Source organism: Ptiloglossa arizonensis, chromosome 13, assembly GCF_051014685.1.
Source record: "Ptiloglossa arizonensis isolate GNS036 chromosome 13, iyPtiAriz1_principal, whole genome shotgun sequence".
Lineage (NCBI taxonomy): Eukaryota > Metazoa > Arthropoda > Insecta > Hymenoptera > Colletidae > Ptiloglossa > Ptiloglossa arizonensis.
The window spans coordinates 3,723,557-3,749,011 of NC_135060.1; the positions used below are offsets into that span (position 1 = coordinate 3,723,557).

At 36.3% G+C, this 25,455-nt stretch overlaps 3 protein-coding genes across 5 annotated transcripts in view; 2 read left to right on the top strand and 1 right to left on the bottom strand.

Annotated features, from left to right (window-relative positions):
• Window positions 1–25,455, bottom strand: part of LOC143154006 (uncharacterized) — an 82,057-nt gene that overhangs the window by 38,376 nt on the left and 18,226 nt on the right. The window contains exon 3 of the mRNA XM_076325735.1: window positions 22,347–22,580. The gene's annotated coding sequence lies outside the window, so the exon portion shown is untranslated. The remainder of the gene's footprint in view (window positions 1–22,346; window positions 22,581–25,455) is intronic.
• On the top strand, window positions 3,012–16,693 carry LOC143154009 (ras-like protein family member 10B). Its single transcript, XM_076325744.1, has 5 exons — window positions 3,012–3,190; window positions 6,433–6,593; window positions 12,144–12,380; window positions 14,904–15,107; window positions 16,568–16,693. The coding sequence occupies exons 1-5, from the start codon at window positions 3,118–3,120 to the stop codon at window positions 16,691–16,693; spliced, it is 801 nt and encodes a 266-aa protein (XP_076181859.1). The 5' UTR covers window positions 3,012–3,117.
• Window positions 18,570–25,434, top strand: LOC143154007 (putative citrate synthase 2, mitochondrial). 3 transcript variants are annotated; one of them, XM_076325738.1, is made up of 8 exons: window positions 21,168–21,313; window positions 21,723–21,935; window positions 22,301–22,639; window positions 23,341–23,546; window positions 24,130–24,262; window positions 24,540–24,731; window positions 24,803–24,904; window positions 25,225–25,434. In XM_076325738.1, the coding sequence occupies exons 1-8, from the start codon at window positions 21,197–21,199 to the stop codon at window positions 25,432–25,434; spliced, it is 1,512 nt and encodes a 503-aa protein (XP_076181853.1). In that variant the 5' UTR covers window positions 21,168–21,196. The 3 variants fall into 3 exon arrangements, with proteins under 3 accessions (XP_076181852.1, XP_076181851.1, XP_076181853.1); XM_076325737.1 differs by lacking the exon at window positions 25,225–25,434 and adding an exon at window positions 18,570–18,638 and having other exon boundaries at window positions 21,083–21,340; window positions 24,540–24,931; XM_076325736.1 differs by lacking the exon at window positions 25,225–25,434 and adding an exon at window positions 18,825–18,907 and having other exon boundaries at window positions 21,083–21,340; window positions 24,540–24,931.

The window sequence follows — 25,455 nt, forward strand, 5'->3', positions numbered from 1 at the left end:
AAGTCCGATCATAAATGTAAACATGAAATTTAGAGAGATAGTTACTTTCGCAATAAAAGTACAGCAGCTATTTTATACAATATGCAATCTCTGGAACATAATTTATAGAAAAATGTATCAAAAGTATCGGGCACGTGATTGTGCAAAATTATAAATTTAAATGGGACTTTTTCCACTTTGATGAAAAATAAATTTGAATACACTTGTTTCACATTTATCGTATCGCTTAATTAAATTCGTAAAATATTCCTTGTTGTATATATTTTTATTGGTATTATTTAGGTTCCGTGAGCTGCTTCAAGCTGAATCCGATTTAAACGATTGACACTCGATTCGTGAAGCAATAGGGTAATCGATGCAAGACAAAATTTAAATCGTTACATTTCAATTTCAATTTTCTAATTCTACCGTTGAAAGTTTCCCAATTACCAACGACCAAAAGATATTGAATCGATATGGTAATTGTATCCATATTTCGAATCTCCTTTCTTTTCTTTGCCATTGTAACAGGAATACATAGTTCTGGAATCACGATTTAAACTTTTAAAAGCACCGCGTTAACGACGGATAATTTTAGTTTACGAGGAAAGGTATAACTGCGATTCTACATTTTACCAAACTAAAAAACGTAACAGTAGAGAAACGGTGCTCGAGCTTCGCTCGTGAAAAAAAAATACAATACTACACGAACAGGTGTTAATTTTAGCTCACGAAGAAAGACAAAATATAATCGAGCTAACGAATAATAATAATTACGATTATCGAGTAATCGATAATAATGATCAAAGAATAACAAGAATATTCAATGTAAATTAATCAAAATAATGAATCATGAAATGGTCGCAATTTTCTTCACGATTGATTTAATAAGTTAATGAAATGTTAATACCGATAAAAGTATATTTATTAATAATTGAATGAATTACCAATTGCAAAATGTATCATCGAATACGCAAGTATAATGTATTTTCGGTGCAACTCTCATTTAGGAATGTTTCGTTGGATAATTTATACGACTTCGGTACATTTGTCATCGTTACTTAAGAGAAGTTTTTCAACGGGGGCTGAAAAACGTAGTCTCGAAATTGTTGGCAAAATAAATACTCAAAGCCGTATAAAACGCATCGCGGAGGATTATCCTCAAACTCGACCAATAAATTAGCTTCTACGATATTATATTATCGCAAGAGGAGCGGGTTAATTACTAAAGTACCTTGCATCTACGATATTGTGCCTCACCAATGTCATTCTGTATATCACTGATTCCATTCAGTTAGGTTCAAAGTAGTTTTTCATTTCATAATTACAAATTACCGATAAATAATTACAGATTACGAACGTACCAATCTTTTAACGATAACGATCGGTAACAATCGATTACTCTTTAGCACAGAAATTATAAATACGCTGATCACATTGACTTTACTATTCTTATTTCACACGACTATTTTCCACCAATGATTGCTCCAAAACACTCTTTTCTCTACCATGTATCCTCGCGCGTATTCGTTCCTTTTCATTCTAATCCTTAAGCTCCCTCACTCGATGCATCTGGTCACGTTCGCCGAAAATTTCCTAGTCTGGCGCCATTTCAATTGCTCGTCTTTCACGCCTCGAAAACACTTCACTCGCTCGTCTATTCCAAACACTTTGGATTTTCTCCGGACCGCGCGCAATTCTACTCGTTCCCGCGCATTACCACGATATAAACATTAAAATATGTTATATCAAATTTACGTAGTACTTTTTATTACGAAAATACGCGAACGAGTCTCACAGAATCAATGTGTACACGTATTACGCAGAGAGAAAAGAAATTCTATGCAGGCGTATTGGGTCAGACGTTAAGGTCAGACATGTACAGGGAAAAAGATACGGTGTCCGTATTCTACTTACACGTAGCGCCTCATTCTACTTAATCCGAGACAATTCTTTAAGGCGGGACACCACACCGAGACTTAAAAAAATGCGAATTTTTTTTCCAAGTAGTTACCAAATGAAAAATGTAGTCTTTTTCAGAGAATATAAATATAACTTTCAGCTACATTTTACATTTTTTAGAATGTAAATATCGTACAAAATGGCGAAGAACCCTTTCTGATGAAACATTGTTCCTTGGTCGCCACATTTGACAAGAAATGGGAGGTTTGAAATAAAAAATGTTGTCGATTCGTAAACTGGAGACTACTATCTAAAATGTAGCGTAAGATTTTTCGAAAATTTTAATAATGGTAAAAATGGTCGAGGTTTGAAGAAAGAACAATCATTTTTATCCGAAAAAAGACTTTAAACGTTTATAAAAAATCGTAAGATACATTGTAGAACACTATGCAGAATATCTTTATAAAATTTGTTGTAAGTCGGATGTATAGTTCCGGAGATTCGGTGGGGGCCAGGTTGAAAAATATATAGTAAATTATTAATCGTTGCAACTTCGATAAATGTCCGATTTTCGAAATATCTTTCCGATATAACATTCCACACACTTTAAACATTAATAAAATAAGAAAAAGAACATTGACTCGATTTCTTTGACTCGTCAGGGTGTCGTCCCCCCTGAATCAATCCCTACGATTAAATATCTAGTACGTACACCAGGCTTTAAAGAATGCCTCCGAATGAAATTGAAACTCAGATACCAGAATGTCGAAGAAAATTGATTTCATCTAAGACACACGTGGACGTCGCAGCTGCGTACAATTCTTCGCTAAGTGTCGAACAAATACCCATTTTGAGCTCCCGAAGCGGTTTCGCGGGTCGCACGCGTGGGAACGCGGCCACAGGCAACGGGTTAATCAATTACGAAAGTAATCAAAGTATAATCCAACTCTGTTACGTAACCGGTCACGAATGCGTTAACGAATTTGTACACGGGCCCGATGTATTCGATGGATGCCGGAGACTCCTGGGGCATACGCGTCAATCAGTGTCGTTGATCGCTCCTTGGAGTTGGCCGCACTCTGGAGCACCAGAGTCAGTCGAGCTGCGAGCGTCGACCGCGAAGGTTGCCTGGGCCACGGATTCCACGACAGGTGCGACGCGACGCGACGCGACGCGACGCGACGCGACGCGACTCGCGGTGTTATCACCTATGTCGGGCCGCGGTGATCGGCATCGATGGACCGTTCGAGGAAAGAAAACGAAACTCTCTCGAAGCAATCGACCTTCCACGGGAACGAACGACTCCTGGGTAATCTAATTACGCGACACGCGCGACACGTGTCCGCATGACTCTCGATTGTGAACGAACTACTTACGCGATCCTAGCTTTTTCTTTTTTTTTTTAAATTCGTTTTGGAAGTATTGATACACTCTGTGTCGCGCGTACGGGAATTAAAACAGGTAGGCGTGTATCTCGTTAGAATCGAATCTGAGAGTGTTTCGATCACCTTGCATTCTACTCGTATGTGTACAATTTTTATTTATTCTTTTTTTCATCGTGGAGAAATCGTATATGTATTGGGTTGTTTGGAAAGTCACTTTGTTTTTTTTTTTCGGTGAAAATGAAACACGATTTTTTTTAGAGTGTATAAACATTTTATCAAGTTATATATTCTACATTTTGGAAAACGAAATCACTTTGGGAACAACCTAGTATATATGTATATCGTTCTGTTCAGTTCTCAATCGGGAAATGTTTCGATCGTGAAGGTTACGTTCTGTTTGAATATATATATATAATTTCCAGTTGATTCATTCTTCTTTTTAATCGTAGAGAAATCGTACATACGTCGTTCTATGCGTTTCTTCGTGTAAATGTGGAGATTAAACGGTTCCCGAGTAGAATCGCGACGTTTGGTTTAATCGACGTGGACAGTGCCAGTAACGAACCGGAAGGGCGAATGTTCTCGCCACTGGAGTGAGATTTCTTTAAGATTCAATCTTCGTGGAAACTTCGTGCCCTCGAAGCGTCGAACGCGCGGAAAAGTGCAAGAAGTGGAGAAACGCGGTGAATTTCACGATTTGCGAGCCAAAATCGTGCGGTTGAACGCACAGTTTTTCTCGAAGTAGAATAAGCGATTCCGTTCGAGGCCGGCCTTTGAAGTGATGTTAAAGAAAATCCTGAGATCGTACGAAAACGAAGGGGAGACATTGTCTCGAGAACGAACCTCGATCGAACGCGATCGAAAAACGTGCGAGCTTGTAAACGCAAAACTTGGATATCAACGCGTTGCTATAAACACTCGAGCTGTTATTTTACACATTGTTCGCTAATAACATTCACTAAGAATGAGAACAAAATTCATCATTTGTAAATTAGTAAGTTTCAGTCACAAATACAACGAACGAACGATTATAATGTTTACTTTATATCAGCTTCTAATCGACTCTGAATTTTTCAATTTTATTATTACATTTTTATATATACGACTAGTTATATCTTACTTCGTTTTTGTTTGTTTTATATACTGAATAAAAACGCTAGTGTTTTTGTAAATATAAAATATATGTTTCCAAAGTGCGATCACCGCGCAAACCGATGTGACTGGATGATCTCGCTTGATTTTTCCGAAACGACTATCTACAACTTTTTCGGTTTTCACGAGTTCTGGAAAATACTAAATAACCGAACGTTGAACGTTGAATCTAGCGTTCATAATTGAAAAGAATTTTTTCTACGGATCGACACGATTGGACGAATACACGCACACCGCGAGTGAAATTTTTAGCGAGACGTGGTTAAATAAATTTGAAAAACCCTGACGTAGACCTTTGACAAATTATTTCGTACGAAATAGCAAGTATTCCGACCGTCGATATCTCGTTGCGAAATAATTTTTTCGAGGAGAATTGAATTTGAAAAAATATTTTACGATTGCCTGGATATACATCTTTGCAGAATTAGTAATTTGGCGAGCACTCCGCCGAGGAAATGAATCATGCGACGGATGTAATCCTATCGGAGAAGCTAAACGTGGCACGATTTTTGAATCGAAGAAAAAGATATTGTAGGTCACGTATAAAAATATTCACTTGGCCATCGAGTAAGATATTCTCGAAGAAAAAAAAAATATCGATTTCAGAAGCGGTCGAAAGATATTCGATGTCCAAATGACACCTTGAGAAGGATATTTATAATTGGCTTCTTTGAATAATCGCGTTTATTTAAAAAAAAAAAGAATGTAGGTTATTGTCATAATAGGATCTTTGTACGGTCACTCGAGCTTGCATACATCTTGCAAATTTGCAAGGTTGTTCGTATCGAAACATCATCGTTGGTATTGGTATTAAACAATAGTACTCTACCGATTAAAGTTACGATTATTTTGAAAAATAACACTTATCGAACACGTTTACCAGGAGACATGGATAAACACGAACACGTGTACAAACAGTGCAAGTGTGTTAAAGTTTACAGAAATATTTCTATCGTTGCAAAATCAATAGTTTGTTCGACCGTTGTAAACGTAGAGGATCTTGTAACAGTGTACTGTACTATTGATTAATTTGATAATTTGATTCTTTGAACTTTATCGATTAGATTTATGTAAACTCGTGTCTAACTGTAGTCTATAATTGAGTCATAAACTCGATCAATCTCGAAGTTAACATGTGTATATCGTTAGCAAACATTTTTACTAATGATGCACGAGGAATTCACCGACTCATCGATTTTCGAACTCTTTCTCCGAATTACTTACAAACTTGATTTCTTAGAAACTAGCAATTAATACTTCTCTCATCGTCGACGAGAAATCCACTGATAATATATATTTAACGTTCACCAACATCGCTCAGAATCGTTCACCGAACGTATAATCTATCGTTGCTCCGTTTGAAGCGATTCACATAATTTTCGATATCTCCGTCGCTTTTGACGATATTTACTTGAAACATCAACCGTATATTTTGCACAGAGTATCTCGTGTACGTATCGAATTCAGATTTTAATTAAATTTCGATTAAATATTTTTTACAATATATCTTCACGACGATATTATCTTTCACAATAAAAATTGAACACAAAGTTTCTAACCATAAGTAATTAAACTTTATTTTCAAATTATTCGAATAACGTTTGATTGAAAATACTCCAAATGGTGTCACGTTTGGACTCATTTTCATCGAGAAAACGTTGCCAATCTATCGATAATATTCTCGTAAATATATAATGATCGGTGTACAAATTGGACTCCTGTTGCATTCATGGTAGAGAAAATTGTTAATTACAAGCTGAACGTACTACATACGCAAAGAACGAAACACGTCATTAACTATCCTTAATAACACGACGAACTATTCGAAATCGCTAAAATAATTAACTTTCGTAAAAAAAAAAATACATTTCGATTCGTATTCAAGGTACGAATCCTTGACAATAAATGTAATAATCAAGCGATTATTTTTACGACCAATGTCGCGAATACTTTCACGAAAATGATATTTCTGGTCCTGCATGTTGAAATCATGGATTGTGTGAATCATTCGTAGAGCTCGATCTGGACTATTTCGAAAGGAGAAGAGGCGAGTCAATATCCTGTGAAAACGCCGAAAGCGGATCGAAAGAGGAAGAAAGCCCCGCAGACACTCTGGATCGTGTCAAAGTTGTGTTTCTCGGTGCACCTGGGGTGGGAAAGTCCAGCATAATTAGGGTGAGCACAGCTTCCGTTGAATCAAATTAATGTCAGTTAATACGCGATAATAAAGAAACTTTTCGAACGGTTGAAACGTGAAATCCTTCTTCGATGGTAAATTCTTTCACCGCTTTTGCGCAAAGCGAAACCGTTGACTTAAACAGTTTTCTGGGATCGTTTCAAAAACTATATACAAATTGAATCATCGTGAAAGAAACTCTTAAAATTGAGAACGGAAAATAATAATAAAGTTTTCCAATTGTTCGACATTAGCGAGCCTTGATTTGTTCCTTTACAGTATCGATAGAATGAAGTTACAATAAAATGGAACAATGTATAATAATACCCGAGAAGTAAAATGGTTACTTCTCACGTGCTAAAAATAGAAAAATAATCGAGAATTCTGGGATTTTCAAACGGAACTTTGGCGTTATTCGACTTGAAATTATTACACAGGATGTTTTCTAAAGTGTGGGCGTAATTTCAGAAACGAATTTAGCACACGAAAGTACTAAAAAGTTTTCGTATAAACGTTTATCCTATCTGATCTTGTGTAGAAAGTTACAGTTGTTTTAGGTTGTAGCAGTTATTAGCTTGTCTTTACAGATACTGCCACTAGAAATGTTCAGTATGTATTGTTCTTGGCAAAAGAATGAACTGAAATGATTCATAACATTACCAACAAGATCGTCTACGAGATACGATGCACAGTTTATAAAGTGCCGAGTGAAATCGGTTACGTTAGCCTAGTTTAAAGAGAGGATTATCGAAAGGGTAAATACATTTGTAACTTAGCAACACTGTTTTCGCAATTTTTACGTGCTGAATTCAACTCCGGACTCGTGTATATATTTTACAAAACCCTCTGAATTTTCGTTGTTTGTTTTAAAAAAAAATATACTGCACAAGGTTGCCGCAAAACTCGGTGAAGCTCGCCAAAGTGGCATAAATGAAACGAGACTGTACCTTAATCATTTCTGTCCGGCTAAAAGTTGCTCTCTTTAGAAAAAAGGTATTATACCAAAGGCGATAATATTTCACTTAGAAAGTAACATAACCCGAGTTATCTATTTACAGCCACTTCGACTCATGTTTCAGAAGTTGCTTGGAACGATAAAGTGAAACCACTTTGTGTACAAGTGGAAATGAATTTTTATTACCGTGTTGGATGATTTAAACGTATTAAATTGAATCTCGAGTTATCGAAGATACAGCAAGGATACATTGAACTTGGAAAAAAGTATGGATGCAAAAATGATATAACAAAATCTATCCTTCGATGGTTTGACTTCGTTCATCAAGTACATCGATACAATTGCACCTGTAAATTACTAATGCACTACGTAAATATTTTTTTTAAGGTGAATCGATTACTTTCATTACACTGTATACAAGAGTATTAAAGCTTTACAAGATTTATGCTCCACTGTAGCCAGTTTTATCAGATTTTTATAGAATGTAAAATTGAAATAGTGAATAAAAGAATAATATCGTAGCACAACCGAAAAGAAAATACTTTGGACAAAAGTTTACAAATTTGAAAAAGAATCTTTTCTCATAAAGCCTTGTTTACGGGAAAATTGATACTTTCCCGTGCAAGACGGTATAGCTTGTCTTGCGCGTCTGACCATTGCCGGTTATTTCTACTTATGTCGGTGTTCCTATAAATTCACAATGATTCGGTAACCTGTTCCTTGTCTAGTACAACGTGCAATCATTGCGAACAATTTTTTAACATTTTCATCATTTTATTCGAATCCTGTTCAAAAATAATATAATAAACAAGTAATCTATTTTAAAAGTGTGGTAACAGAAACAGAAACGTACAAGAAGGTAAATGTGTTTACATAAATGTGTGTGGTAGGTAAATTATACAAATTAAAGGTAGGAATATATTTACATGATAAAGTAACGAAAGTTATTATTCATCAATAATGTTATGTAAAAAATTGATAACAAGTGTCGATGAAAACAGACTAAATTTGTTTCAATTTTTACGAAGTGTTTATAAAGAGTAAAACAAGTAGATGTAATGGGTAAGACACCTTTTGTATGAATTTTTAAATTTGTTTTTAATTTTATTTCGAATTTGCGTATCCATACGATGTAAAAGTATCGTAGAGTTTTGAAAAGAGTTTATTTGAAAAGAAAAAGGTGCAATTGCTTTGTGCGGTCACATCGTCGTAGTTGTGAAAAAGAATTAGGTTATAGGAAGATAGATCTTGTTAGCTCATTCAACGCTTCCACCTACAATCTTTTTTATATACGTTCAACGTAACAAGAGATACAGCCTGTCCCAATTGCACGACGCACTCAGTATAGCTGAAAATAATTGGACAAACGCGTGTCTAGATAATGAACACTCTATCCAGGCTTCGTAACGTTCATTAACGCAAGACCCAGTATAATTCCATTTAGCAATATGAAATTTGCAATCAGCAGATATTAAAACAGCGTTAACGCTCAGCCATCGGTTCTTTGGCGTTTTCGCTGTTTTTTTTTTTTCTTCTTTTTTCCTACACTCGAGGAAACAGGTATTTAGTATCGTAGAAAGTTCAACGTTGTTTTTCTATCACTTTCTTCTATTTTAAATAGTAAAAGAAATAAAATCCGATCGTGTAACGTAATTCACGCTCCATATCGAATGTTTTTCAGATTAAACATGTTACCACTCTCGTGTAAATAAAGAGTATCCTCCATCTTTAAATAAATAAATATCCTGTTCCTTGAAACTTCCTTGCCGATATACAAATTTTGCGAGCGCGGTACAATGTTCAAAAATAACGTAAAAAGAAAATTTTAACACTCGTGAGACCCGAATGGTAAAATGTTCCTTCTCTCTCGGATGTCGTCGTTGTATTTATACACAATCGGATAAGAATATGTGTTAAGAACAAGTAAAAATGTATAAAACGTTCTTCGTCGAAGATACGAAAAGCCAAGAAAGAAAGAACCGGAAGCTTAATTGCGCCGAGGGTCGTGATCGATAAAATCGTGAAACCTTCTTGTGTTTCACGATTAAACAAAAAAAAAAAAAAAAAAGAAGAAGCAAAAGCTACAGACTTCCAATCTGGCCGTGACGAACACCGTTTCACAAGACGCGAATGACTTCCGTTCATTTCCGTGACCAGTTTCCGGTTACCGATGGTAACTGTCGCCGCTCGAGGAAATTGAAAGTCATTGAAAAAGGAGGATCCTAGAATATTTAATCGGGAAATACGCCAGGTGCACAAGTGCGACTGGAATTTCAACGTGTTTTTTAGCAAACGTTTTTTCATTAATCGAGAAAGACGAATATTTCGTTAGAATAGGAATTATCGAGTCACGAAAGTGTCACGAAGGGAAACGATTAAACGATGGATTTTCAAACGGGAACAATTTCGATAATTCGTTCTTTATAGTCCTCATCGAGTCGTGACTCGAATATTTTTATAACCGATCCTCGATAACGAAACGTGGATATTAACTTGGTCGATTCGAAACGTTGTGCAATACACGGGGTTATAAGTAGGGAGAACAAAACTGTTTAATCATCGGGAACTCCTGGCAAATATATTTCTCCGTAGTTTCGAAAGCCGATTAGCCTTATCCTGTCGCTTTAATGTTTAAACTCGATTCCCATGAGCGGAACGTTACAACCAACTTTATTGTAACATCGCGCTTAAGTATCGATAAATTTTATTTCATTCCGCCACTTAAAGCCATCCATTTGCTTTTAGAGCTTCGTGCAGTAACGTGAAATTATGGTCCAATGTACTCTGTATTTCGAACGTATTTCTTTTTTTTTTAATCCACCTTTCTTTCAATTTTTCCTACCGTGTTCTTAAAATTTGGAACTTCGTACATTAATTGTCAAAAAAAAACACGTTTCAGTTTCATAAGCTGCGGACTTTTCTCAAAAGAAGCTCCCGAATCATTTTTCGACCCCAGTCACGAGGAAATCCGCTCGAATAAATCGTCAAGACTTGAAATATTATTTATAATTCATTAAAAAAAAGAACACTTCCGTTCTAGTTCCCCCTTCTTCCTTTCGGTCGATTTTCTTCCGAGATAGATCTTCCAGAATCTCGAATAACGCATCACGCTAGGAAAAAATATAATATTGTCTGTATCGAGCGTTACGCGTGCCACGAATTAAAAAACGTGGCGTGTGATTTGAAAAAAATGGAAATTTCACTGGGAGAGCGATCGAGTGAACGCACGCGGAGCTTCGAAACGTTGAGATTTCGAATTTGAGGTTTTGAATTGAACAGAGGTTCGCGATTTCCGAATCTCGATGCAAAATCCCAGAGTTCTCGTTTACTTTCGTTCGCGGGAACGATTCGAGCGCGTTGCAAAGGGGTGTAGGTATAGCGTGGCAGATGGAACAGATATAGTGATCTCGAAGGAACGTTGGTAGCGTTCACTATAGGTGTTAATAATTCCGAACCCGCTCGTAAGAATCCTTTTTGATCGTTGGAACCGTGAGACCATCTCGAGGAGATCGACGAGCAAAAAGCGACATCGACGTGCAGGATTCTGGGATATTGTATTTTTTGCGAAAAACTTTGTCCTAGAACCTTCGATCAGGGACGACCCCTACGCAAAATGTACGGTCTGTTAAGTGTACAGTCTGTAACCGAACGTTCGTAGACGTTTATTGCACTATACGCGTGCGATCGAAGAATACTTACAGGCACCGAGACTGGTCAAAGGGTTAAAAAATAAGAGAGACGAAAGTTACGATGACGAAAGAGTAGAAACGAATCTAACTCTGATCGGATAAGGTGTCCCGATCAAAGTAGCCAGAAAAATAAGCTGAATCTCGCGTGCAAGGAGTGAAAAGGCAGCATGGACGGAATGGAAGAAGTAAGAAGGGTGTTCCTGTTGTATTATACTATAATTAGGTATACCGTTGTACTTTGTAGGTAATAGTTAGGTATACCGTTATAACTTATACCTGGTAGTTAGATGTATCGTTATACCTTATACCTGATAGTTAGGTATACCGTTACACTATAGATAGATACCTTATACCTGGTAGTTAGATATATCGTTACATCTTATACCTGATAGTTATGTATACCTAGAAATTAGGTATGCATACCGTTGCGCTATAGATAGATACCTTGTACTTGGTAGCTAAATATATCGTTACATCTTATACTTGATAGTTATGTATACCTAGAAATTAGGTATGTATACCTAAAAATTAGGTATGTATACCGTTGCACTATAATTTGTGGCAATTGTAACAGCCATTGATAGGTGTCTTACACCTGGTAGCCAGATACACCGTTATGCCTTATACTTGGTAGGTCGGTGAACCATTGTACCTTACATTTGGTACACCGATACAATAGGTACACTTCCCCCACTCCTCTCGTGCTGTCCTCCCCCACTCCGTTGCACATAGAACTCATTGTCGGCTTATTTTGCGTTTGAACGGACCGCGAGCTCGTCGTGAAAAATCCTTTTAGCGACTCGCAACCAACGAGGGCATTGCTTCACAGACCCCTCGATTCAAGGAGATCAGTATATTTGTTCCATTGACTATACCGGTGTCCCAGTATCGTTTGTGCGTTGCAGCAATTCGTGTGGAGCGAATTCTCCGAGGAATACAGGCCGACCGAGCGCAGGGAGACTTTTTATCCGAGCGTGGTACTCGCCGATCGATTGTACGAGCTAAAAATCACGGATCTACCGACGATCCCGTACTTTCCGGTTAGCTCGCACCTCGAATGGACGGACTTCCGTTATTACGGGCTGCGAAGTGCCAACGCCTACGTGCTCGTGTTCGATCTCAGCAATCAGGACACGTTTCAGGTATGTACACACTTCGATCGTTACAAACCAAAGTCATGCAACCTGACCGTTGTTTAGTTTACCTCGGGACCTGTTACGAGTCTCCCGCGTCTGATGCGCAAACAAAGAGATCCGTGAATTGGAATCTCGTGAAGAAATCCGCGCGAATTCGATCGGTTCTCGTTCGTTTACGTTGTAGAAATTTTGGAGTTATCGGTCAGATGCTGGATAAAATTAATATTTTTTTTTTCCAGTCGTTTCTATATTTGAGAATCCAATTTTGTCGTTTTTATAATTATGTATACAAAAATGAAAGAGTAACGTATCTTTGAAACTTTAGAAGAAAGCTATCTGTGTGTAAACTAGACTGTAAAATTGTACAGAAGTTGAGTCGAATGATTACAGTGTACTTGGTAATTAGTGTATTGTAAAGAGATCGCTTGTCAATGACTCGATTTTAATGTTATTGGAAAAGAAATTATATATATAATTCGAAGCTTCGTTTTCACCTTGAAATTTCGTTTTAAAAGATCCGAATAAGCAAGTCCAACCTCGAATACTCTCTTTCAAAGGATTTTCCACCCCAATTGCTGTAAGAACTCCCCCTTTTCATTAAAAACCCTTCTTTACACTTAGCAGAAGGTTGGAAACTTTCTTTATTCTATCCTTGCCGTGGTTCATTTGTATACCTATTTTATGCGAGATGAAAAACGTGTACACATTTAAGAAACATCATTGTAGGATTGCATTGCCATCTTTTTCCTTTGTTCGCTGTGTCGCTCCAATTTCAAACGAGTAAATTCAATTTAACGCGTATTTAAAATGGACACATCGAAACGAAAAATTCCACAAGACTTGTACTAAAATTAAGATATTACTCCGTTGGAAACAATTATTAGGAAACTTGTTCAATTTTCGATATCAAATATTCTTCCACCAGTGAAACTTGCAGGTTACGATACGAATTCCATCGAATAGCTATAGAATCGATTGTATACGATTATGTGCCCTCCAATATTGACAGACCGAATAATACAGTTTCAATGTCGTACATTTTTTCAATTAAGTTTCTTCCGATAAGCTGAATATCGAAATCAAGGGCCACGCATTAAAGGAAGTAACCAGGGTACCGAAAAATAAGGTCATCGTTGCAATTGTATTTGAACTTGTTAATTATTCTCTTATTACAATTTATTAATATATTTAAAATTAGATAAACTTCGTCTCGAGATAAACACGCTCAAACCTACCAAATGGTATCCTGGAACAGTTTCTCTAAATTCTTAAACGATTTCACTTTCGGATGATCTGAAAATGAATTTTTTATTTTTTCAACCCTTAGATTTGCCTAACGTAACACCCGATATACCGTCGAGAATAATTTGTAATTAATTCAGTTTTTAGAATTTGATAATTGGAAACAAATATTTCTCAATTTTTGCGATCCTGATGGTTATTCCTTTAATATTATTGGGAACGGTTGCGCGCAACGTGTCGGAGAGTAACTTTGTCTTTTCACCGTCTCTGAGTATCGTTCCAGATTCAGAACGACGTCAAACATCGAAACTTCGTTTCAAGACACTCCACCGTTCCGCATTTTCGCGGAAGTTGGATACGAAGTTTGATTATTTCGTCCCCGAAGCTCGTAAGTTAGACTGAAAGGGACAGAAAGTAAATTTTGCTCTTTGAAAACCTACCCTTAATACCAAAGCGTATGGAGCTCTTATACGTACGGGTGGCTGCATTTCAATTGCATTTCAAATACCGTGTTGTAACACACGAAGCAGGATGCTTTTTGCTCTCGGGGCACAATTTTCGATAGTTTGTTTCATTTTTTGCAACGTTTCGGCCATTTTGCTGGTTTCCTTCGTGATACGTAAACTAAGAAACGCATGAAATGATACAAGTTTATAAAACTCAAAAATATATCTTAATAAACCGTGCTTGGAGAATTTTCTTCCCGTTTTCTTTATAAAAATACCCCTACTATCTCACATATCATCTTATCTTACTATCTATCTATTCTACTTTACTATCATTTTTCATAAAAAAGAAAAGAATATTCATAAATTCTCACAATACTGTTCCCTGCATATTTTTCTTCACCAGATACCAATACATAAATGTATATTATGAAATATTTCCAAACAAAAAGAAAATTAGTTTTCACGAAAAGCAACGTGTACAAAGATGAACATTGATTTCGAACTTTACTTTACTATCATTTTTCATAAAAAAGAAAAGAATATTCATAAATTCTCACAATACTGTTCCCTGCATATTTTTCTTCACCACATACCAATACATAAATGTATATTATGAAATATTTCCAAACAAAAAGAAAATTAGTTTTCACGAAAAGCAACGTGTACAAAGATGAACATTGATTTCGAAAAACGGAAACGTGTAATTCGTTACACGACGGATCGAGCTAAAGTTTCGAGGACGTAGGTATATTACTTTTCATTCGAGGCCCTGTATCAACGTATAACACGTGGGTCTTCGACAAATGTTCTTAAAACAATATCGTTTCTGATTTCACAGTATATTAGAACGTTACGGGAGCAAATCTACGAAGCGCGAGACATGAGGGGTGTACCGTTATTAGTGGTCGGGAACAAGCAAGACGAATTGTCGCCTGCGGCTGCTTCCGGAACTAGGTACAGGGACATCGTCAATCTCGTCCGGAAGCACTGGCGATGCGGCTACGTCGAGTGCAGCGCCAGATTTAACTGGCGTGTCGTACAGGTACGTGCAATATCAACGTTTACTATCAACGGAGTTCCAAACGCGTCGCTTCGTTCTGTTCACCGACTCGGCTTTACGTAACCCGGTTACTGCACACTGACTAGGGAACACCACGAAGTGCCTCGATCCAGACCCCCCTCGTTCGAGCTTAATCAAATTTTCCAGATTTCGTGAAACGGTGAAAAATAAAGGATACGCCTTTTAAGGGGCGCAGCGACTCGAGATTAACGTGAATTGAATTTCGAAGAATGTGTCATTCAATTCTGCATATTATTTCGGTATATGTTCATGGAAAAATTACGTAAAAATTATTAGAAATAAAATTCTGAACCCAATTCATTTTTATCGTACAATGTTTATCTGTTCGTTGCAAATAAAGGTACAAGAAACACACATTGTGCCCGCCATTTTATTTTAGCTCGACAGAGTTAGAGACTTACTTAGAAGTGGAAGCCATGACGAGAATAGAATCAAGTTCGATTGATCGAAACGATTGAAAGTTTTGTATCAATATTTTAACGTACCAATCATTCCAACTATCGCGCAAACAAACGTTTAGTTTCTATTCAAACTGATAAAAACGATTTATAAATACAGTTGCCAGTGTACTGTTTCTGCCACCTAGAACAACACTTCGGTACTAAGTAACGTACCGAACATTTAAAAATGATTCTGTGCAATCACTTATAGATAAGAGCGTAGCATTTTAGCATAAATACAAATAGAAAGAATTCGTAAGCTATATTGGATTTTTCGTAGAAATTTCTGCACAGACGAGATACGAAACATTTTGTATCACGGGAGTCGGTGTCACGCGCTCTGAAATACCGACAATGTGAAACATTAGTAGCTTAATTCTATATATATATTCTAACTCAATCTTTTCTGACTGTACTCTTGAGCTAAATCACGAGAAACAATCGAACAGATTTTTCTGAATATAAAAAAATATGATAACAAATATACAGATAATATTAAACAATGACATTAAAGGAATATGTAATTTTTAAGGAGATACAAGTGTACGTAAACGTACGTACTTAAAATTAAATACTGACATTCAAAGCTACGAAATATAATTTGAAACGCAACGTAAATATACATAAATAAAATTGTAAACTAACATTAAATACCATGAAATTATTTTTCATGTCATATGACAGTATACAGTCTGATAACGACACTTAAGAGGATGTACATTGAGCTGTTCGGAAAGTCTCTTCGTTTGGAGAATATATAATTTACTAAAATATTTATACATTCTAAAAAACTCGTGTTTCATTTTCACAAAAAGAAATTCTCCAAAATGGAGAATATATAACTTGATAAAACGTTTGTACACTCTAGAAGAATCGTGTTTCATTTTCCCCCCCAAAAAAAAACGAAATGATTTTTCGAGCAACCCAGTATGTTATATTTTCGATTGTTCTCAAATAATAAAATACTTTCGTGAACGACAGGTATTTCGAGAATTAATGAAGAGCGTTCAAGCAGTCGAAGGCAGACCACCCTCGCCCGCATCGGCACCCTCGCAGCCGTTGCGATCTCACCCCCACGACAGCGGGGAAAAGTGTATTCTTCTCTGACATTGAAACCAAAGAATCAGCGTGCTCGACTTCTGCGACCGTATTATCAGAAGAAGCTGCTTCTATCCTTATCACGATGCAGGGTCGTAGTTATCTTAAGTCGAAGGCAAAAGACAAACGTAGACAGAAGGGGGGTTTACACAAGAGAATCGGGAAAACGTTAATGCGAAAGTTCAATTTCGCCAGGGATCGGGAGGCAAACATTTCCGGTACTCATTTTATCGAGTTGTAAGCCGAAATGAGAAACCACGAGCCGTTCAGTTTTACTTTTCTTTCACGGTTCGTCGTTTAATCGCGTCGAGTACGGTATCGTGATTGCTCCAAGTATCGAGGTCTTTCGCGAAAGTTCGTCGATCATTGATACAAATTGTTGCACGTTTTACGAATTTCAATATCGAATTACGATCTCTCGTAACGACAGATCGAGGCAAACGCCGAAGAACATCGCGTGTACATACGTATTCTTTTTTTATCTGAACGTTACGATTCGTTTGTCGGTCAAGGAGGAAACGTTACAATATTAACGACAACTTTCGCGAAGGATCTTTCGTGGCTCACGCGTTAACAGTATTACGAGGATAGAGAACGAACGAAGCGAAGACCGAATGTACTTTGCGAATTTAGAATCCCCGAATCTCGTCTGTGAATAATAACCAAGAAAACTGCTCATCGTGTGACTTTTAACATTGAAAAATAATACAATCGTGTTGTACAACTGCAATTGCTCGTTCGTGTCGAGAGTAACGAAAAGTTTGCGAATAACTTATGCACGAAATCGACTGCCGAATACCACTGTATCCAATGTTAAATTCAGTTTGCACCTTTACTTTTGTAAGTCGCTCTGTATATACAAAATTGATCATTTTCATCATCTGTGTACGGAGTGACACACACTTCGCTCTGTAAATGAGTTTCCCACGATTCTCAATCGTCGTTGTTCCCCAAAAACTTTTCCAACGTCAAGCTCGCGCGAGCAATTATTTCCGATACTCGATATTTTACTCGATAAATGAATTTTACAAATCAAAGTCGATCGTTCTGTATAGACGGTTCGCCAAGAAAGTAATGAGACTGGAGAGGAAAGTAACGACGTAATGTTATCACGTAGGATATGGTTATTTATTTATTTATTTCGAAACGATCGCCCGCTGATGCGATTATTCGCCTGTGTAATCGTTATTAGAAGTTTGCCTTGATGTAAGAACTCTTGAAAAATTCGTTTGCAAGAATTTGCTTTTGATAGAAAATTCTCGAGTGAAAACGCGAATATTTTCGTTTTTCAAAGTTCGAGCAAGAGAGACTAAGTTGGCCTAACGCGTACAATTGATCATCATGATCGAGAAATGTTTCAGTTATCGGTTCAATCTTTTATAGTTGTTTCGTTTCGAGGTTTCTAACGGTATGATATTACCAAACGAACACGTGATCCCGACTGGTGATTATTAATAACGTGACTCTACATTGAACTTTAATAAATCATTCGGGACCTCTTGCACAACTGTGTTCATATCGAAAAGTTTTACCGTAACACTCCGAGCTCAGCAATAGTGTTATCGATCGCGTTACCGACACACATTGTAAATGTTGCAATTTCTGAATTCTATCTCAAAGACTGATAGAAATAAAATTTCTCTCTTAGCGGATTTAGTGGGTAATTTATACGGCGCCAAAATCAAAGTGTTGTTTCAGTCTCGTTACATTCTTACGACGCGATATACATTGTACCTCGGAGATAAACCAAAGAACCTGTACAAACGCAACAAAATCCCGCTTTGTTGTTCACGTTTCTTTATCTGTGATATGTTTTATTTCTACCTACGTTGTTCACCGTTTTACTATTGTACTTCAAGTATACGAAGCAATCATAAAATTTTAATTTATCTTCCAGCAATGCATTCGGCCTAATAATAATAATAATGAAATAGTAATAATAATAATAATAATGGTAATAATAATGGTAATAATAATAATAATAATAATAGCAAACAAATAAATGTAACAATAGCGTGTTATTGAGAGTTACCTCAGATCAAGCAATAGTGTATACAATATACATATATTTTACTATACTGTTAAGGAATTAATCACTAGGTTGTAAGCGTAGCTGTTGATATTACGAAGTATTGTACACGTGCACTACCGATCATATACAGAGTGAGTTGTTTACAAGTGTACGAGGGAAACTATTCAAGGCAGAGTTAAATTTTTCAAAAGGTTGAATCATCATTTTTTTGTAATTTCAAAGTAATCGATTTTTCGTTTGTAAACGAAACTATGTATTTCCTTTAAGATAAATCGATTCTTCTTATCATTTCGCGCGTATAAAAATATTGGGCGAAGGTGTTCGAAAAGTACATACTTTGCAAAATATTTCAAACGAAAAGCATAAAAAATAACGAATCAGAAAATGTTTGTTACGCGATGGCAGAGCCTTTGAACAACTCCTTGAATAAACACATATGCCTTATAATGTACTAATATTATAAACTTGAAATATTTCGCGAAACATTCATTTTGCGAACATTTTCTGATACTTCGATACGCAGAGTGACCAGAAGAATCGATTTATTTAAAAGAAAACGCATTTTTACACTTTCAAAGACATCGATCACCCATATCTATCGAAAAAGAATTATCCTAGAAAGCGTAATAATTGCAGATCGTTTTGCAACAGAAACTTCACACTGAATTTATACACTTTTCACGCAATTTAATTCCGATATCATCTAAACAATACCTTGTTCGTATACATATTTCGTGTACCTGAAAATCTTTCAATATTGTAGTACGGAACTTGAAAACGTGATAATCCATATGTGCCCCGTTGTTTATTTTATGCTGAAAAAAAAAGGATAATTAACGTCAGAGCGTTGTTAATAATCAAAATCAGGAAAGAATGCTAGCTTTCTCTGCTTTCTCTATTTTATAACATTTTTTCGAAATAATTCTTTTAATCGTATCGGTAACACATCCATTCCGGTCCTTTGAAAGAAAATACGAAAACTCTTAACAATAAAATCAAAAGTTAAACATTTATTCTCGTCCTTAGATGTATGGTCGGTAGTGCACACATACATGCAGGTCTATAAAGTGTGTGTTACCGTTGTTATTGTTTGTACGTATTTTAAGCAGGACGCAATATTACTGGCTCAACAATTTCATCGACGATTATGGTCGAGTCAAACTCAATTGGTCGTTCAAGGCCACTCCCCCTACTACACGACTCCGATTTTTATAATATTCCAGCTAACTTTTCTATAAACTCTTCTTGATAAATATACAACCAATTACTTTCACAATACAAATCAATACTTTTCATTTACGTCTTCGTAAGTAACTGACCGTTTATTTGTACTTTTTATAATCGAACATTGATTCGGTATTATCTGACACAAAAATAAAACAAACTTTCCAAACAACTTAAACATCCATACAATTGTCAAGACGAAAGATCAGAAAATCATTTCTGTGCTTCTATGATTCATTTTTATTAATATTTCATTCGCACCCTGTGTAGCCAATATTAACAAGCTTTTGACAAAATTCTTACATCTGTTTGAGAAAGAGTGACAAACACAAGACACGTTCTTGAGCGACCAATCGAATTTGGTCCTACTGTACTTTGACGCAAAAAAAGGCCAAACGTGATCGTTGAACAATTGTCCGACAATTTGTACGTTCGAGCGATTTAACGCAAGAAATCGATCGTTAATTTCTCGATAAAACTTGTTGTCCATTACAGGCGTAGGTGGGGCAGAATATACGTAAATGTTGACTATATCGTAATCGCGATAGCGTGATTGTATATTACGCAACATACAAACATGTGTTCGTTGGAAATCTTTGTACCGAAATACATAGAGTGTAGATATGGTAACTTTCGGCGCGATTTGTACAGCCATCGAGTGTCGAGCAAGCGTCATTTTACATACAAAATACCACTCATTATTTTGTATGCAGGAGTAACGCAATAATAAAAACAGAAAGAAAAAAAAACAAACAAACAAACAAACAAACCGAAGAATAGATCCTTCTACGGACTTTATCTGTTCCTTTTACCTTTGTGTTTAGATTGTACAATTCTGAGTAATAAATCTGAAGAAGACTTTTCAAAGTAGCCTTTTCTAAAAATTATTAATTTAAGATGTATTAGCTAATACTGCCAATCTTCAGTTCCAAATGTAAACGATCGGTAACTCGAGAACCCATTGAAACAATATATTGCGCGAAACGTCGCGATATTAAATCGGTAATAAAAAAAAAGAAACAAAAGAATCACTTTACATAGATACATACGTCAAAAGGACTCGTGATGGTTTGATCTTCTTCGTCTTGGTTTTGGAAAGGAGCAATGTCTAAATTTCACGATTTGTTTCGCTCAAATTCCAGTGAGAACAGAAACGGTGATAAAAATATAGTATGGTGTAACGAGTCACCGCTCTTTGCATCAATTTTGAGGATTCAGATTCCAAGTCTGGTGTTCACGAACGAGAAACCGAGAGAATGTTTCGAACTTGGAGGTGTGTTCGATACGCGACTATACAACTGGTGTTTCGAAAGAATGTGAAGAGAAACTACACTGGAAATAGTGATTATGGAGGACGACAACACGTATTGACGGTTGGAATCGGTTTACCGATGTACGAGGTTACTTGCAGCCAATTTGCTTTTCAAAATTATAATCGTAATCGTTGAATACAGTTTACGTAATTTAAACGTTATATCAGGTTGTTCGGAAAGTGATTTCGTTTTCCAAAATGGAGAATATTGAATTTAATAAAATGTTCGTACACTCTGAAAAAATCGTGTTTCATCTACAAAAAAAAACGAAATCACTTTCCAAACAACCCGATACATTTAAACGTTTCGAAAATACAATAGTTTCAGATGTGCTTACATTAATCATTGTCGTTAATCTATGACGTTGAATTAAGACGAACTGTCTTAACGTACTCCTGTGTAGATGCTGCAATTTAAAAGAATGCTTTATGTAAAATTTGAATTCAATATTTTCCAATTAAATGTTAAGCTGAGCCGAACAAGAGGTACACCCAGTACGAGCACAGACTTGAAGGAAGCTCTATGCGAAAAGATTCCAATACATTACGATCTGTTGAGAAACTTTCGTCGTCAACATGGACCCTACGTAGTCAGTCGCATCACAGTGGAAAACATGTATCAAGGATTAAGCGGGGTGAATACTATGGTTAGAGAAACATCCGAAACTGATCCAAAGTATGGAGTGAGTACTGCTGAGAAGCTAATCTTTTAACGATAAACTTTGCAACACATATTCGTATTCTACAACTCTTTCACGGTTAGCCTAGGTCAAAAGAAATACTTACCAGTTTATAAAATAATTAAATCTAACCAAATTCGTACTTATTCATTTTTGGATAGACAAGAAGAGATCGTTTTAAGAATTTTTTCTTTTATAAAATATATATTAGTTTCTTCAGGAAGTGATTTCCTTTTTTTTTCTGAAAATGAAACACACGATTCTTTCAGAGTGTGTGAACATTTTATTAAATGACGTGTTCTCCATTTTGGAAAACGAAACAACCCAATATTTGATTCGTAAATGTAACGTACGCTCTTTTCACGCAGATCAAGTACAGAGGACTAACAATACCGGAAGTTGTTACACTGTTACCTCGCCAAGGGAAATCACCGAGCGCTGAAGCTGTGTTTTGGTTGCTGTTAACCGGTGACGTCCCGACGCAGGAACAAACGGCGTCGTTGATCGCCGATTGGACGACACGACGTCAGAAAAGAAAGGATTGGTGGTCGGGACCAGGCGGAGGAATCGTCGGTTCCGTTCTTCGAACCCTCCCGAAGACAACAACACCACTAGGAAGACTGTCCATAGCACTCGCTGTCTTCGATTCTAGTAAACACACGAAAGACGCGTTGAGAGATCGTGCTTCTAGTCACACTCATTGGGAAGTGAGTCGAGAAACGATTCGATTGACTCTTTCGTTTGCAATATCGTGCGAAACTAAGGAAATCGGATCGAACGTACGAACCACGGATGGCTCTTCTCCGCGTTCGTACGTTTGAGTCAATTTTCTTAAAAATATCGAAAAGAAACCCACGTATAGTGTCTTTGGAACGAAAGTTTAGCGTTTATGAGGATAGCGAGAGTTGCGACCGACCTTGCTGTTAATTATACGAGTTATCGAAACTCAAATCGTAGGCCAAAGGGTTAACTCCTTCGAGTGCTGAATACTTCCGGTTGAAGCAATTCACGTGGACGATGCGCGTCTAACGGTTGCGATGGTTGAGGACGGAATATTTTTTACTAGCGTGAATGTTGACGATTGAACGCACAAGGTGCAACTAGTAAATTGTATCGAGTTGTTCGTAAAGTGATTTCGTTTTCCAAAATGGAGAATATAGGATTTAATAAAATGTTTGTACGCTCTGAACGAATCGTGTTCCATTTTCACCAAAAGGACGAAATGACTTGAGGAACAACCCAATAGTAATTGTAACTCTTTTATCCTGAATTAAATAGTACGAGAAAGTTATTTTCGAATATATGTATACGCCTCCGCTGGAAGCATATATGCGTTCACAGCGGTCAAAAGGTTAATGTAATATCATCTGAGAAACTTTTTTGTAAGATCGATTACTTTTGTTTCGAGTACACGTACGAAGATAGTATGGAACTACTTGCCACGTTACCAGCGATAGTAGGTCTGGTTGCTAAAGCAGAAGGATCGAGGGATGTGAAAGAAGAAGGCGATTGGGTACATTTTCTGGTGGAATGTTTATGTAACGCGTCGCAAATCTCGGAAAGTCGGAAAAAATCGATGCTGGACTTTCTTCGATTATACGTTACTGTGAACGCGTAAGCTATTCACAGTTTCCCAATTGAACACGTGTTTACAGTTTTCTAATCACATATCTGTTTATAATTTTCTAATCAAATATTCCCTCGCACTTTTCTAATTTAATATCTGATCTTTGAAATTAGTTATCTGACTACAATTTTCCTAATCAAATATCTGCTTATAATTTTCTAATCAAATATTCCCTCACACTTTTCTAATTTAATATCTGATCTTTGAAATTAGTTATCTGCTTACAATTTTCCTAATCAAATATCTGCTTATAATTTTCCAATCAAATACCTGCTTATAATTTTCTAGTCAAATATTCTCTCACACTTTTCTAATTTAATATCTGATCTTTGAAATTATTTATCTGCTTACAATTTTCCTAATCAAATATCTGCTTATAATTTTCTAGTCAAATATTCCCTCACACTTTTCTAATTTAATATCTGATCTTTGAAATTAGTTATCTGCCTACAATTTTCCTAATCAAATATCTGTTTCTTTTTTTTTTTTAATTAAACATTCTCCGTAACTTAACCGGATTTGTTTCGTGCAATTTCTTGAATACACAGGCACGACATTTTATTTGTTCAGCGACGAAGACGGAGGTGTCCCAGCCGTTCATGTTACGGAAATACTCGGAGCGTCACAATTGGACATCAACCAAGCTCTGGCGGCAGGCGTTTTGGCATACGCCGACGAACCCGAGACCGGTACAATGACACAAGTAAATTATAAAATTTCAAACGATCTCGAACGATTCGCAATAAATAACAGGTGTTTTTGTATTAATTGTTACGGATCTTTTATACTTTTTTAAAGTATACGCTATTAATCCACAATAAGCAATTGTTTAATTATACTGCCGTTAATATTAAAAATAATTATTTGTAAATAAAAGCACTTTTTTGTCCCTTGTTCCGTTTGCGTATAATTTAAGGTTCCGATAAGTTAACTTACATCCGATCTATACCTGTTGTATTATTTTCATTCGAATGATACAGTACATGGAATTTCAAACAAAAATACAAGTCCTCCTTGGTCAAGAATCGAAAGTCGATAATTTAAAGAATTATATGACTCTGATCGCAAAGGATAAATTGATCGGCTACAAGGAAACGAATTTTTGCGATCCAAGATACACAGCATTAACGAATTACGTTAAGGAAAATATACCAGACGATTCTAACGTAAAGGTATAGAAACAGGATTCTCTTAAGTGTCTATCATAAATAAATAAATTCCCCTATCGTGCTGCCTTTCATAGTTGTCGCAAGCTATTACCCAAATACTCACTACAATGATGAAGACTGCAAAAGGAAGAATCGTTTATCCCGAACAAAGTACAATCGCGGCACCAGTCTTTCAGGTATAACAATCGTATTGTTTAATTAATTGTTATTGTATACTAGTATAATTATTACTTGTTTTACTTATTTATTTACTTGTTGATCTCTGTATAATTCAAATACTCGAACGACCTATTTGAAATGTTTCATCTATGTATTAAGTAAATTCGTTTATTGTATAGTTAATTTCATTTTTATTCTTAATTCAAGAATCTATTCGAATTTTTGATCGAGAAAAAACGTATGAAAAAATAAAATGGACAAACTGTTTATTTTGTTCGAATAAAGATAACATTCAAGTATTCATATTTTACTATTATGTATTTCCCATTCATTCAAGTCCTACGGATTGAAAGACATGAAATTCAATCAAGTGTTACTATGCATGTCACGAGCACTGGGTGCAGTTGCATCGATCATATGGACAAGAGCTGTTAATGCACCGGTCGAGCGTCCAGCATCGAAATGCACTTATACATACCTGGATTCTATTCAGGGGACACAAAGGAAACGTAAACGTGAAAAATACGTAAAACATTTTCAGAAATAAGTACTACTGACTTGTATCTTA

Bases quoted from the DNA above. Each gene is read 5' to 3' on its own strand.
- LOC143154007 (XM_076325738.1), top strand. From the start codon at position 21,197: ATGTTTCGAACTTGGAGGTGTGTTCGATACGCGACTATACAACTGGTG. The intron at 22,640-23,340 runs GTGAGTCGAGAA...TTTTGTTTCGAG, and splicing joins CTAGTCACACTCATTGGGAA to TACACGTACGAAGATAGTAT. The intron at 24,732-24,802 runs GTATAGAAACAG...TGCCTTTCATAG, and splicing joins CAGACGATTCTAACGTAAAG to TTGTCGCAAGCTATTACCCA.
- LOC143154009 (XM_076325744.1), top strand. From the start codon at position 3,118: ATGGACCGTTCGAGGAAAGAAAACGAAACTCTCTCGAAGCAATCGACC. The intron at 6,594-12,143 runs GTGAGCACAGCT...TGTGCGTTGCAG, and splicing joins GAAAGTCCAGCATAATTAGG to CAATTCGTGTGGAGCGAATT. The intron at 12,381-14,903 runs GTATGTACACAC...CTGATTTCACAG, and splicing joins GCAATCAGGACACGTTTCAG to TATATTAGAACGTTACGGGA.